Consider the following 16,653-nt stretch of genomic DNA (forward strand, 5'->3'; position numbering starts at 1 on the left):
TACGGTCTTGGCGTGCATCCGTGCGTCGCTGCGGTCCGGTCCCAGGTCGACGGGCACGTGCACCTTCCGCCGACCACTGGCGACAACATCGATGTACTGTGGAGACCTCACGCCCCACGTGTTGAGCAATTCGGCGGTACGTCCACCCGGCCTTCCGCATGCCCACTATACGCCCTCGCTCAAAGTCCGTCAACTGCACATACGGTTCACGTCCACGCTGTCGCGGCATGCTACCAGTGTTAAAGACTGCGATGGAGCTCCGTATGCCACGGCAAACTGGCTGACACTGACGGCGGCGGTGCACAAATGCTGCGCAGCTAGCGCCATTCGACGGCCAACACCGCGGTTCCTGGTGTGTCCGCTGTGCCGTGCGTGTGATCATTGCTTGTACAGCCCTCTCGCAGTGTCCGGAGCAAGTATGGTGGGTCTGACACACCGGTGTCAATGTGTTCTTTTTTCCATTTCCAGGAGTGTATTTCTGTGACAACATTCAGATTTGATTTCATTAATGTAGAGGTACTTCGAAACATCTATATGTATATATTGCAATGATATTATTCTTATGTGTATTCTTTCTTTAGTCACTATGATCTTTGACGTACCTGTAACTCTGATCTTTGGACACGTAAGCGTAAGAGAGTCAAGCTTTGGTCGTCATGTTAAAAAGACGCAAATTGTAGTCAGTTTATGAAATGTGATCTTTAACAGTGAGGAAAATATTTTTAAGTATGTTTTATATTGTGAAGTGATGTTCTGGAACGATTTACGTGATATTGCAACAAAAGTAATAAAAAAGAAGTGTAACTTAAATTCGGGGTTCTGATTACTTTTTTACATCACCATTCTCCTAACTTGCAAAAGTTTAATCTTCAAGAATGGTTTATGAAACACATCTATAAAACTTTTGAATATCGCAGAATAACACCTAGGCCTCTTTGCATCCGAGCTTGGAATCATCACTACCTAGATTTTCGACGATTGAGCCATGAGTTCACAACGAGACCAGCGTGGGAAACACGAAAAGATGAGTGCCTAGTTTATACATTATTTCAAGAAATGACTATTAACTGCGCTCTAATGACACCTGCCACATAATATAACTTTGTTGTAGCCCGAAAATGCAATATTTAGCAGCGTCAGCAACACTACATTCATAATTAATTTTTGACCTTTGTTGTGGTAGGGTTGTTAGAGCCGCGCGATTCCACTTACCAACACCTCCATAGCTCCTGCCTCATCAGGGAAACAAGGTTCCATCCCAATCCGCCAGCAACCGATTCACCCACCACTGTAGGTGTCATGTCCTGAACCCTAAAGATTTCTCAGACTGACATAAAGACAAAGAAAAGTAAGCTTTTTTTATATAGATTTATTGGCTCTAGGCTATATCACACATATAGGCAGCAATACAGTGTTTAATATATGTTCTTATCTGTATCTACAGTCACAATAATACTTGAAATACGATGTTTTTACATTCCAGTTACGGACAGAAAGAATATTTGAGTTTGCCTTCCACCAATGTCAAATAAGATATCTAAAGCGTTAACTGTTTAATAGTAAAGATAATGGAAAAAATTACCAACAGCCTCACGAAATAGTACAAGAACTAGATTTGTATTTGTTTTCAATGTCTTTCCACTCAGACCAGCTACATGTTAGGTTTTCAGGGTTTGTACATAGTCTTTGCTTCCATTTCTTCACACGCTCGCACAATTCTTTGCACGCATTGTTGATTTCCGCAGCTTCAGATCCTAACAGCTGCTTGAGTTCCTTGCAGATTTCAACCCTAATTTCTTTCACGCCCTTCTGTCCACAGAACATGAAGAAGCGTTCCATAAAACCGGGATCAAAATTATTTTTAACTTCCACGGGGTCGAGCTCGAAAATACAGCCGCCGGTGTGCAGAAGTTCCGCACCCACGAGAGCATCTGTCTCTCGTTCGTCGAAGTAGTCCCAGGCGTTTTCGTGCATGGAGACGTTTGTTGAGACCACCAGTGAGTACTGAATACCGGTGTCTCTTAAACGCTTCTCGACTCTTTTGTAGTAATCGTGGTACTTGTTGATGTTGAAATCGGATTTATTATTACTACTCGACGAAAATAGGTCAACTTTTTTTATCGGTTCAGATTCCTTCGACGTAATGTGCTTCAGCTGCACGAACAGGGCGTATTTGCAGCGGCTGCCGCTCCAGATCACGCCGACGTCGTTAAACATGCTCGTTTCGTAGGCATTGCACGTGACCTTGAATTCGGGTAGCTGTTTTCTGAGGCACCGAAGAAAGACCAGCACAGTCACCAGCACTTCGTAGTCGAACTCGTCGCCTGTCTTTCGTGATCCTTTCTCTGAGTCCCTGTAAAAAAGAAAGAGAACCCATTAGCGCCGTGTGTTGCCATATGGCAACGTTTGTATCAGTTTTTTTTTTTAAATCGTTGATTCCAGGACATCAACGAAGCGAGAGTGTTGGCAGCACTGGATTCTATTCCGCAAGACTGTAAAGATCGCTACAATGCAACAGTTTTAACAATACATTTAAATTCTGCGGCGTAAGCAGTGCTGGCAGTCATTGTTTGCTGAATGACGAAGAAAAATGGAGTATAAGGTCGAGTAAGTATGTTTTACACAGTAACTTACGATATATAATTTGGTTTTTTAGTATGGTTGTGCTTTAAATATCGAAATATATATTCTTTGGAGGTTACTGCTTGCTGTGAAATAAATTACGTTCATTTAGGCCGTTTGAACGTCGGTGTTGCCATATGGCAACGCTAGGCACTTGTACTCAGTAAAAGGACGAATTTTCTCTTTTTTGTTTTAGAAGAGGTTTCTCGCTTGCTGAGGCGCTGGAGAATCTTTATAATGACGATATTGAAGGTGATGTGTTTGTTGAGCCCCAAAATTATTTTCCAAGAAAGATCGGGGATATTTTGAGACAGCAATAGAGAAGAGTGATGGATTATTGTATGTGCGATGGCTGGACAACTCAGTTGTCACAATGATCTGCTTTTCATGTGGTGCACAAGAAGTTGGCCAAGTCAAGACATTCTCGCAACTAAAAAAGCGAAATATAATGATTCCCAGACCAAAACTGGTAACCAAATATAATACATATATGGGAGGTACTGATCAGATGGATCAGAATCTAACATGTTATCGCATAGCAATAAGAAGCAAGAAATTGTACTGGTGTCTCTTTACATGGATGTTAGATGTCGCGATACAAAACAGTTGGATTTTGTATAATAAAGCAAGAAACCAAATTATTTCTCAGCTTGATTTCAAGATAGAATTAGCAACACTGTACTTGCAAAGACACCAAGCTTTACCAAAAGGAGCTGGGAGACCATCTGCATCAAGGACATGTTCCGACAGCCGCATATCAGATTCAATTAGGTTTGATAAGACTGACCACCTCATCCAGCACACAGAAGGAAAGAAGAAGAAAAGGTGTGCACAAGAGGACTGTAAAACTATTGTGAGAACAATGTGTTCAAAGTGTAATGTAGGATTGTGTATTGACTGTTTTATTCGATTTCATGTAAAATAATGCTGAGTTCAAGATTTGATTTTCGATTATTAATTGTACTGTGTTACAAAGTATCAACTGTATGATGAAGACTGAATAATAAATTTGCACAAAACTTGTATATGTAATAAGAAATTTCAATAACCTACTTATTTTAGTTGAAGCTGTAATCCACATAAATTTAGGTAGTGAAAGGGCCTAGTGTTGCCATATGTCAACATCAAATATCTCGCTAATGGCGGTAATGACTTTTGTCGAAACAACTCTGTTGTGTAATTTATGCCTTTTACAGACATAATAACGCAAATTGTTTTAAAAAATCACGAAAAAATTAATTCCGGCGCTAATGGGTTAACCCATTTTACTCGGAAGGTCTCGCTGTTTATCTCATTGTCACTTTATTTTATATACACGGTTATTCTAAATGATGGACCCATTTTCAAACATTTGTATGTATTCAAGTTCAAATCCGAAAAGAACGAGCTTTGTACCAAAGAAAAGAGGAAGTTTCAAAGTGTTTGGCGGGCGGCGGCGAACGGGCGGTGATGGTTTCCGACGCGGCCGGTAGAGTTTGCGCGGCAATATGGCCGTCATCCCGTTTCCCTGTCAGTTGTGAGTGAGATGGCGACTGTGAAGCACAAGGTTTCCTGCGTTCTTGTGTTCGCGAAAAGTGAGTCGCAAATCGCGGTGCAGCGGGCATTTCTTACCAAATTCGGTATTCAACAACCAACTCGCGAAAACATTATTCGTTGGTTTAAGCACTCTAAACATACTGGGAGTGCGTGCAGAGGAAAAGCAAAGGCCGACAGAGAGTGTCAGAGGATGATGTCCGACCAGGGGCGCCCGTAGGTTTTTGTCTCAGCAGGGGCAAAAATTTTCACCACACACAAAAAAAAAATATATATATATTTATATATAGTGTGTGGTGAAAATATATATATATATATATATATATATATATATATATATATATATATATATATATATATATTCCCAGATTTGCCCGCATCTCGTGGTCGTGCGGTAGCGTTCTCGCTTCCCACGCCCGGGTTCCCGGGTTCGATTCCCGACGGGGCCAGGGATTTTCTCTGCCTCGTGATGGCTGGGTGTTGTGTGCTGTCCTTAGGTTAGTTAGGTTTAAGTAGTTCTAAGTTCTAGGGGACTGATGACCATAGCTGTTAAGTCCCATAGTGCTCAGAGCCATTTGAACCATTTGAACCCAGATTTTAGATTTAATGTTTCCGAACCGTATTCTGACAATAAATTGTTTTCTTACCATTCATAATTGTTTCTTGCGATGGATGTGGAAATATTTATGCGATATGTTCCTATTTGAACATAGCAAGACTCACCTAGAACGTTCCGGAAATGAAGGCAGCTCGCGCCACACCCTGCTAGATCACGTTCGTTGACAGTAGTTCCAATGACGAATACTGCCTACTTCTACAGACAAGTAGCGATATTAGTGGCCACACAGTACCCTCGAACACTTCTTCAGCAAACGAAGGAACATAATACAATACGCTAATTTAAATTAATGTCTGACAATTGTTAACCATTATTTGAAATTTGAAAGAATAAAATTTTGCCGAGTTGCTGTGCAACTGTATTGTGTTGCCAGTTGAGGTTTATGAAGAGGTTTGTACCTAGTGAGGTGGGAACAGAGAGGGTGACATTTTAGTAGCCTATAAGTCAACATTTTCGAGATGGAACTCTCACCATGGGTACCACTCTTAATGGGACCACGTACACATGTAGTAGTTTGTCGATCGGCAGAATCGCTTTATATTATTATAGCTTATTAGTAATGCCCAGAGTTTGTTAACATGTAAACGGTCTTTCCTTATCAGATTGTTTACAGTTACTAAAATCTCAAATATTCCGGCTACAGATATCTATCTTTAATTTTGTATTTTTCGTCATATAGATACTGTATCGTAGATTGTTTTTCAAGAAAGATATCATTTTTTACGTTTGTGTTTAACGTCCCTTTATGACACAACTGATTCTTTTAATATGTTAAGAACGAACAAACGCTTAAATGTTGCTCAATAAAGCATTTGTAAAAGTTAACAATAAACTGCTGGTTCAACTGATTATTCCCATCATTGCCTCACTTGCTGTTGTTAATTTCTACCATGTGGGTGTAGAAATAAAAATAAAGATACTTCGTAGGCAGTAGCTGTAAGATGGATATATATAATAATTGTGCACATTTTCAACGAACGAGATTTCTTAAAGAAAAACACACAATTTTTAAATTTATCATCATTTTTTAATTTTAGTTCGATTCTCCTTTAACGTTTTTCATTCCTCTAGTTCATCCTGTAATTCTGTTTACATATGTTTTTTATAACATTTTTACGTCATTTTATCGATATTTTCCGGTTATTTTAGTGGTAATTTTACAGGTATTTTAAATCATACATAACTGAGTTCTACTGTTACAGGTATTTTTTATATTTGTAAACTGAAAGAAGTCTCACTAGGGGGAACAGCCCCTACTGCCCCCCCCCCCCCCCCCCCCCCCTGCGGGCGCCCCAGAGTCTGACGGATTCAAGAAAGTTTTGTGCGCATTCCCAGTAAGTTTAGTAATAGAGCCAGTTGAGAACTTGAAATACCCCAAACAACTTTATGGAAAGTTCTGAGACAGCGTTTGCTGTACAAGCCCTACCGATTACAACTTGTGCAGGCTCTCAACCCCGATGACAAAGAGTAGTGTCTCGCATTTTCTGGTTATGTGCTAGCAAAGATGGAGGGTGACACATTCATACAGTGTGTAATTTTTAGCGATGAAGTGACGTTCCACGTTAGCGGAAAAGTCAACAGACACAATATTCACATATGGTGTTTGGATAATCTACATTCACCATTGCAACACAAAAGAGGCTCACCGAAGATCAGTGCATTCTGTGCCGTATGCTGTACAAAGGTTTATGGACCATTTTTCTTTGTGGAAAGAACTTCGATGGAAATCACGTACTTGGACGTGTTGGAAGAAAGGCTATTCCCTCGAGTTATGGAAGATTCCCAGAACTTAATTTTCCACTAGCCCGGAGTTCCGCACGGTGATGTACGAGACTTTTTTAACGATTTCCTTCCTCAGCGCTGGATCAGCCGCAGGGGACTTGAGGACCTGGCTCTGCACTTAAGGCCACTGAGATCTCCTCATCTCACACCCTGCATCTATTTCTTATTGGGTTATGTAAAGGAAGCTGTTTACATCCCGCCTCTACAAATCACTCTGAACAATCTGCAGAACCGGATCGCTGCTGCTGTGCACTCAATAACAGCAGATATGCTTTCGAGTGTGTGGGACGAGTTTGGCTACCACATCGATGTTTGCCGTGCAGCCAACAGTGGCCACATTGAAGGTTTATAACACTTGTCACATTTCTAATCATTAAATAATTATTAAAAAATAATTAATTACAAATTATTACAAATTATTAAATATATTAAATTATTAAACCTTTAGCTTACGGCAAATAATGGAGAAGTGTTGTGAGTGGAACAGGGAATTGTATCTATGCTTTATAGATCTAGAACAGGCATATGACCGGGTTCCTAGGAGGAAGTTATTGTCTGTTCTACAAGATTATGGAATAGGAGGCAAACTTTTGCAAGCAATTAAAGGTCTTTACATGGATAGTCAGGCAGCAGTTAGAGTTGACGGTAAATTGAGTTCATGGTTCAGAGTAGTTTCAGTGGTAAGACAAGGCTGCAACCTGTCTCCACTGTTGTTCATATTATTTATGGATCATATGTTGAAAACAATGGGTGAGATTAAGATATGTGAACACAAAATAAGCAGTCTTGCATATGCGGATGACTTAGTTGTGATGGCAGATTCGATTGAAAGTTTGCAAAGTAATATTTCAGAGCTAGATCAGAAATGTAAGGGCTATGATATGAAGATTAGCGTCTCCAAAACGAAAGTAATGTCAGTGGGAAAGAAATATAAACGGATTGAGTGCCTAATAGGAGGAACAAAGTTAGAACAGGTGGACGGTTTCAAGTACTTAGGATGCATATTCTCACAGGATGGCAACATAGTGAAAGAGCTGGAAGCGAGGTGTAGCAAAGCTAATGCAGTGAGCGCTCAGCTACGATCTACTCTGTTCTGCAAGAAGGAAGTCAGTACCAAGACTAAGTTATCTGTGCACCGTTCAATCTTTCGACCAACTTTGTTGTATGGGAGCGAAAGCTGGGTGGATTCAGGTTACCTTATCAACAAGGTTGAGGTTACGGATATGAAAGTAGCTAGGATGATTGCAGGTACTAGTAGATGGGAACAACGGCAAGAGGGTGTCCACAATGAGGAAATCAAAGAAAAACTGGAAATGAACTCTATAGATGTAGCAATCAGGGCGAACAGGCTTAGATGGTGGGGTCATGTTACACGCATGAGAGAAGCAAGGTTACCCAAGAGACTCATGGATTCAGCAGTAGAGGGTAGGAGGAGTCGGGGCAGACCGAGGAGAAGGTACCTGGATTCGGTTAAGAATGATTTTGAAGTAATTGGTTTAACATCAGAAGAGGCACCAATGTTAGCACTGAATAGGGGATCATGGAGAAACTGTATAAGGGGGGCTATGCTCCAGACTGAACGCTGAAAGGCATAATCAGTCTTAAATGATAATGATGATGATGATGATGATGATGATGATGATGATTAAATTGATATGAAACATTCTGAAAAAAGCTTTGAAACTCCCCCTTTTCGTTGGTATAAAGCTTGTTCGTTTCAGATTTGTACTTCAATAAATGCGAAGTTTTGAAAGTTGGTCAATCTTTTAGAATAAGCCTGTATTTAGTCCATTGATCATACACAGCACAATCTATCGGATGAAGTCAGGCTTGGCTTAAATCTGGCGTATTCTGATTACAAATTATAAAAACTAAAAATTACAGATGAATCAAGACTTGTTAAATGTGCTTAATCCATTGTCTCTACGTTTGATACACCAGACAAAAAGTATTTGCCATATGGTTCAATTTTGTGGCTTCCATTCAAACTAATGTAGCTTCGTCTACATGCTTGGATATGTTTACTACAACAATTTTCATTTCAGAAGCAATTTAGATGTATTTTAAAGTGATTATAGTCCATGGAGGAATGAAATAAATAGGAAGTGCAAGGAACCTAAGACGAAACAGCTGCATGAAAAATGTGAAGAAAGCTAAAGAGAAATGATTATCGGAAGGGCTGACTCAGCATATACAGAAAAGCCAAAACAACCTTCAGCAACATGACGTGACGGAAGAAGAAACAGGAATCACTATAAACCAAATAGGGGATCCAGTACTAAAATCAGAATTTAAAAGAGTTTTGGAAGACGTAAGATGAAATAAGACTGAAGGGATAGATAAAATTCCCTCACAGTTCCTAAAATCATTGGGAAAGTGCTAACAAAACGATTTTTGGTGTGTAGCATTTATAAGTCTGGCGATATACCATATGACTTTTGGAAAAATGTCATCCACACTGTCCTGAAGACTGCAAGAGCTGACAAGTACAAGAAATATCACACAATCAGCTTTGTAAATGACCTCTCATGGTGTTGACCCAAAAACCACATTTCACCCTATTTCCAGATGACACAACCATTATGATTGACAAGGTACCCAACTGCAGTCTAGAGAACATCACGACCCCTATATTCCAAGAAGTTCTAGATTGGTTCACTGCAAATGGTCTGTCCCTCAATGTTAATAAGACTCATTTCACTGAGTTTCAAACAGTAAACAAAAAAATCGAAAATGTTGAAATAAAATGTGGAGACAAAGAAATAGTGAAAGTTGTATCTTCCAAATTTCTGGGTTCACATATTGATAACAAACTAAACTGGTCTGTCCACATCACTGACCTATGTAAAAGACTGAATTCAGCAGCATTTTTCATTCGCTCAATTGCATCTGTTTGTGACATGGAAACAATCAAAACTACATATGTTGGTTATTTCCAGTCACTTATGACATATGGCATCATATTCTGGGGAAATCAACCGCAAGCAAATAAAGTCTTTGTTGCACAGAAGAGAGTTATCAGGATTATGAGTAGAGTGCATCCTAGATCTTCTTGCAGAAATGTATTCAAACAGCTGGGGATCCTCACCATGCCTTGTCAATACATCTTGTCACTAATGTGCTTCGTGAACAAAAATTATGCAATTTACAAGATGAATAGTGCGTATCATGATCATAATACAAGAAGAAAATATGATCTTCACAAAGATTTAAAAAATCTCAGCTTGGTGCAGAAAGGAGTTCATTATTCAAGTATAAAAGTGTTCAACAAACTTCCTGTCCATATCAAATCAGTCATTGGGGATCCTAATAAATTCAAAACAAAACTATGACTTTATCTTTTGGATAATTCTTTCTATTCTTTACAGAAATTCTTTGATAATGTGTAATACTTCTTGAATTTTTGTTTATTTTAATGCATTTCTAATAGAACTGATTATGTAGATTAGCATTTCACTTGTTGGCAGAATATTTTTTAGATGAATTACTTTAAATTTGTTTATGTAATCATCTATATCATTACTGCACTATTACTTATGCAATCATCTATGTCGTTACTGTACTATTATCCGTGTTATCTGAATTTTTCTGTGTAATTATTGGACATGTGGATGTCCTTTTTCATGTAACTGCTTATATATGTTAAATTGGTTGCTTCATGATCATCTATATGTGGCTATTACCGTAATAACCTGACAGGTTCTACATCCTAGCAATACATTCGCGTCAAGGATCCACGGAACTCGAAAATAAATAAATAAATAAAATAAAATAAAAATAAAGAAAATTCTTATAGTCAGAGTGCTAACTTTTACAGTATGAGACTACTCTTTTCATTACGACAGTTCAGTTACTATCACAGCACTGGCCTGCAATCAGAAACAGAGTACTTCAGTCATATTTTTATTATTTAAAGACAACTTTCGGAGTGTGCATGATTCAGCGTGTATACCAAGAGTAAGGAGGCTTGAGCAAGCATTCGCCAGTGATTTGACCTGATTTAATTTTTATTTTGTCCTGCTAGATTACATTATGTACAAAGGTTGCAGTGTAATGCAGGAAAAGTCAAAGAATACAATATTATATAGGGAGACAAAGAAGAAACATAAACATGGGGAGAGTGGGAGACAGGTTCCGTAACGTGTTTACTGAGAATACATAATATGCGTCTGATATTTCCGTTTCTTTAACCACTCCTTACTCCATGTGTCGCGTTTCCTCCTTCTTCGTAACACAAGCAAAACGGCTGGTAAAGCCAGCGCATCTTCGCCTCAACTCGACATTTTCTGGTGAAGTACGTAAAGTCGTATGGCACGAAGGGCTGGGAGACCTCGAAGAGCAGGTTCAGCCGCCTAATTGGAAAGGTTTTCAAAAATGGTTGAAATGGCTCTGAGCACTATCCCACTTAACTTCTGAGGTCATCAGTCCCCTAGAACTTAGAACTACTTAAACCTAACGAATCTAAGGACACCACACACATCCATGCCCGAGGCAGGATTCGAACCTGCGACCGTAGCGGTCGCGCGGTTCCAGACTGTAGCGCCTAGAACCGTTCGGCCACTCCGGCCGGCAGAAAGGTTTTCGTTATTCCCGCTGGCACCTCTCGGACGCGAAGTACGACAGTCGTGTGAGTAAGTGTATCTGTTACGTGTAGGTGACTGTAATGTGTGTGTGTGTGTAGTGTTGCGTCTAAAGTTGCGCTCTGCCAAAACCATGGTTCGGTAATTTTCGTACAATACATAGATGACGTAATAAATGTTAGAATTATCAGTAGTATTGGAAGAATTAGCAGGGAAAGAAATACAAATGAATGTGTAAGAGAGAAAATGGAAGACCATGCTTCCCTTTGTTTTGTTGTTTGTTCGGTTGGTTATTTTGAACATAATTGATACCGCACATTACTCAGTGTTAGTCCATTGCGTATTTCACGTCCGCCTGCTTAGCTGGGTACTTTGTAATAAAAAAAAACTGAGCGAACGAATCAACGAACAAACTGAACGGGTGTCATCGGACGTCCGCCCTGAACAAATTCAACGAACAATATACAGGGTGATTCAAAAAGAATACCACAACTTTAGGAATTTAAAACTCTGCAACGACAAAAGGCAGAGCTAAGCACTATCTGTCGGCGAATTAAGGGAGCTATAAAGTTTCATTTAGTTGTACATTTGTTCGCTTGAGGCGCTGTTGACTAGGCGTCAGCGTCCGTTGATGCTAAGATGGCGACCGCTCAACAGAAAGCTTTTTGTGTTATTGAGTACGGCAGAAGTGAATCGACGACAGTTGTTCAGCGTGCATTTCGAAGGAAGTATGGTGTTAAACCTCCTGATAGGTGGTGTATTAAACGTTGGTATAAACAGTTTACAGAGAATGGGTGTTTGTGCAAAGGGAAAAGTTCTGGACGGCCGAGAACGAGTGATGAAAATGTAGCACGCATCCAGCAAGCATTTGTTCGCAGCTCAGGAAAATCGACTCGTAGAGCTAGCAGAGAGCTGCAAATTCCACAATCAACTGTATGGAGAGTCCTACGAAAAAGGTTAGTTATGAAACCTGAACGTCAACTACCCGAGGCGATGGATCGGCCGCCAGGCAGCCCGTGTCAGAGCACTTCATCACTGGCCTCCAAGAAGCCCTGATCTTACCCCCTGCGATTTTTTCTTATGGGGGTATGTTAAGGATATGGTGTTTCGGCCACCTCTTCCAGCCACCATTGATGATTTGAAACGAGAAATATCAGCAGCTATCCAAACTGTTACGCCTGATATGCTACAGAGAGTGTGGAACGAGTTGGAGTATCGGGTTGATATTGCTCGAGTGTCTGAAGGGGGCCATATTGAACATCTCTGAACTTGTTTTTGAGTGAAAAAAAAAACCTTTTTAAATACTCTTTGTAATGATGTATAACAGAAGGTTATATTATGTTTCTTTCATTAAATACACATTTTTAAAGTTGTGGTATTCTTTTTGAATCACCCTGTAGAACAAAATCAAATTTTTTTTAAAAAAAAAAAAAAGGTGGTAACGTGCTTGCCTCCCATGCAGTGGGTCCAGGTTCGATTCCCGGCCGGGTTGGACATTTTCTCCGCTCGTGGACTGGATGTTGTGCTGTCATCATCATTTCATCCTCATCACCGGCGCGCAAGTCGCCCAATGTGGCATCGACTGAAATAAGACTACCACTTCGCGGCCGAACTTCCCCCAATAGGGGCCTCCCGGCCAACAATGCCGTACGCTCTTTTTGTTGCGTATTTCATATCCTTAGAGGCTAAAAATTGCCTTTTATACGTAATGCAAATTAGTTGACAACGTAAATTCTGAGATTTTGTCTAACCAAAGCAATTTCTTCCGATGCAAGTACAGTTCACATCCATAGACACAAAAAATATATGTTATTATTGCTTGTTATTTTGTACTCAGTAGCAAATTCTTCACCATGATCAAGGGCAAGAGTTATTATCGATAAATGCCAAAGTTCTTTATGAGTAACAAAAACATGTCTCACACACGTTCGACGAAGAATTGAAGCGATGTTTGATATATTTTTGTTTTGTGTGTTTTTTTTATTTTACCTTTTTGTTGACGAAATTACGTTTTCTAGCGTTAAATGATAAATCGTATTCTTTTCTTTAGTTTTACTACATCACTGCTTCATATTACAAATGAACAATTTTAGAATAAAACCTTAACTGAACATTGACTATTTCAGTTTTTATGTAACTACTGTTTCTTGTTTTGTAACAGACAGGGCGACAACTATGTAGAATGAAATTGTTCTGTAGGTTGGTTCACTGCTTTTGTTCTTTGCTGGAATCTAATAAGACTCTGATTGCATACATAAAGAAAGTGATCATTATGAGGTTAGCGCCCAATAGGTATGCAACACACCCGACATACAGGTAATGTGGGTATTACCTTAACTGACTGGAGCTACTAGTAAAACTACAGTAGTCTATGGAAACCTACAGTAGTTTTACAACTCTGGTCGTCTAAGGTTAGTGTTGGAAATGATGAGAGATGGGAGATTGTGAAATCTGGCACACAGTGTGCTCCTGGCCTGCTAGTAAATCACCAAGGGCGCCACTGAGCTTAACGTCCCCATCCAATGGACGGATGACCATCACATGCCCTCACTTCGTGACACGCTGCTCCGAGTTTTTGGAATTTAATCAAATATATTGGAATTTGAGGAGATGGGACCTGGACAAACTGAAAGAACCGGAGGTTGTAGAGAGCTTCAGGGGGAGTATTAGGGAACGATTGACAAGAATAGGAGAAAGAAATACAGTAGAACAAGAATGGATAGCTTTGAGAGATGAAATAGTGAAGGTAGCAGAGGATCAAGTAGGTAAAAAGACGAGGGCAAATAGAAATCCTTGGGTAACAGAAGAGATATTGAATTTAATTGGTGAAAGGAGAAAATATAAAAATGCAGTAAATGAAGCACGCAGAAAGGAATACAAACGTCACAAAAATGAGATCGACAGGAACTGCAAAATGGCTAAGCAGGGATGGCTAGAGGACAAATGTGAGGATGTAGAGGCCCATATCACTAGGATTAAAATAGATAGTGCCTACAGTAAAATTAAAGAGACCTTTGGAGAAAAGAGAACCACTTGTATGAATATGAAGAGCTCAGATGGAAACTCAGTTCTAAGCAAAGAAGGGAAAGCAGAAAGGTGGAAGGAGTGTATAGAGGGTCTATACAAGGGCGATGTACTTGAAGACAATATTATAGAAATGTAGAAGAATGTACATGAAGATGAAAAAGAAAATATGATACTGCGTGAAGAATTTTAACACAGCACTGAAGGACCTGTGTCGAAACAAGGCCCCAGGAGTAGACAACATTCCATTAGAACTGCTGACAGCCTTGGCAGAGCCAGGCCTAACAAAACTCTACCATCTGGCGAGCAAGATGTATGAGACAGACGAAATACCGCCAGACTTCAAGAAGAATATAATAACTCCAATCCCAAAGAAAGCAGGTGTCGACAGATGTGAAAATTACCGAACAATCCGTTTAATAAGCCACGGCTGTAAAATACTAACGCGAATTCAATACAGATGAATGAAAGAAATGGTAGAAGCCGACCTCGGGGAAGATAATTTGGATTCCGTAGTAATGTTGGAACACGTGAGGCAATACTCACCCTACGACTTATCTTAGAAGAAAGAGTAAGGAAAGGCAAACCTACGTTTCTAGCATTTGTAGACTTGGAGAAAACTTTTGACAATGTTGGTTGGAATACTCTCTTTCAAATTCTGAACGTGGCTGGGGTAAAATACAGAGAGCGAAACGCTATTTACAATTTGTACAAGAACCAGATGGCAGCTACAAGAGTCGAGGGGCATGAAAGGGAAGCAGTGGTTGGGAAGGGAGTCAGACAGGGTTGTAGCCTCTCCCCGATGTTATTCAATCTGTATATTTAGCAAGCAGTAAAGGAAACAAAAGAAAAATTCGGAGTAGGTATTAAAATCCATCGAGAAGAAATAAAAACTTTGAAGTTCGCCGATGACAGTGTGATTCTGTCAGAGACGGCGGAGGACTTGGAAGAGCAGTTGAACGGAATGGACAGTGTCTTGAAAGGAGGGTATAAGATGAGCATCAACAGAAGGAAAACGAGGATAATGGAACTTAGTCGAATTAAATCAGGTGATGCTGAGGGAATTAGATTAGGAAATGAGACGCTTAAAGTAGTAAATTAGTTTTGCTATTTGGGGAGCAAAATAACTGATGATGGTCCAAGTAGAGAGGATATAAAATGTAGACTGGCAGTGGCAAGGAAAGCGTTTCTGAAGAAGAGAAATTTGTTAACATCGAGTATTGATTTAAGTGTCAGGAAGTCGTTTCTGAAAGTATTTGTATGGAGTGTAGCCATGTATGGAAGTGAAACATGGACGATAAATAGTTTTGATAAGAAGAGAATAGAAGCTTTCGAAATGTGGTGCTACAGAAGAATGCTGAAGATTAGATGGGTAGAGCACGTAAATAATGAGGAGGTACTGAATAGAATTGGAGATTAGAGAAATTTGTGGAACAACTTGACTAGAAGAAGGGATCGGTTGGTAGGGCATATTCTGAGGCATCAAGGGATGACCAATTTACTATTGGAAGGCAGCATGTAGGGTAAAAGTCGTAGAGGGAAACCAAGAGATGAATACACTAAACAGATTCAGAAGGATGTAGGTTGCAGTAGGTACTGGGAGATGAAGAACCTTGCACTGGATAGAGTAGCATGGAGAGCTGCATCAAACCACTCTCTGGACTGAAGACCACAACAACAACATATTGGCGCAAGGACTGGTGATGAGAAACCTTACGACACTACTTCTCCTACCCTTGCTGGCCAAATACTGGCAGTGAAAATTTCATCCACAACAAGGATTCGGACAGTCCCACCAGCGAGTTAGGAGTCACCCCACAGGCGTGCGTTACCAACCTGAGCTACCGAGGCACGTAACATGTTCTTATAAATAAAAGTGAATCGCATGTGGTGTAAAACTCTCTCAAATTGCACTACGATTAAGACAACAAATTCGACACACAAGATTAGCATAATATACGTACCCCATACTCAACCTGCTACTGTTCACCTGTTCACCTCGAGATGCTAGATTCAGTCATCACAGCACAAGTTCCGCATATTTTATTCAAGATGGCCTAATCTTATCGTTTCCGCTTATCTCTAGAGACCACGCCCTACTCTCTCAAATGTTCCAGACATATCCCGCTAGATAAGACGAGGCGGTTCGCCAAGTGATACAGCCGAAACGCAGTGAAATTAATATTTATCTTTAGTCCCCTTGCTAAATGAAGAAAATCAATAATAAGATTCCAACTTGAGCATTCTCGGTGTTTGTGATGCTTCTAATCCATACAAATTATAAAAACTGATGTACACTACAGGTTTTTTCCAGTCGTCTAGGATTCTATCGACACGGTTGCGGGACCAGAAGTCGCGCTGAAGGGGATCTCCTGCGAAGACTTTCACGTCGGTCGTCTGCTGCCAAATCCCATTAACGCCTAATTTCGCCCCACTGTTCTAGCGCATGTTTCACGCAGTGTTGCTTGTCTGTTAGCACTGAGCCGGCCGGAG

At 40.1% G+C, this 16,653-nt stretch overlaps 1 protein-coding gene across 1 annotated transcript; it reads right to left on the bottom strand.

Annotated features, from left to right (window-relative positions):
* Window positions 1–1,368: 1,368 nt before the first annotated feature.
* Window positions 1,369–16,177, bottom strand: LOC126106558 (uncharacterized). Its single transcript, XM_049912896.1, has 2 exons — window positions 16,125–16,177; window positions 1,369–2,353 (listed from the first exon to the last, which is right to left on the bottom strand). The coding sequence occupies exons 1-2, from the start codon at window positions 16,127–16,129 to the stop codon at window positions 1,591–1,593; spliced, it is 768 nt and encodes a 255-aa protein (XP_049768853.1). The 5' UTR covers window positions 16,130–16,177; the 3' UTR covers window positions 1,369–1,590.
* Window positions 16,178–16,653: the final 476 nt, after the last annotated feature.

Source organism: Schistocerca cancellata, chromosome 10, assembly GCF_023864275.1.
Source record: "Schistocerca cancellata isolate TAMUIC-IGC-003103 chromosome 10, iqSchCanc2.1, whole genome shotgun sequence".
In the NCBI taxonomy this organism is placed as follows: Eukaryota; Metazoa; Arthropoda; class Insecta; order Orthoptera; family Acrididae; genus Schistocerca; species Schistocerca cancellata.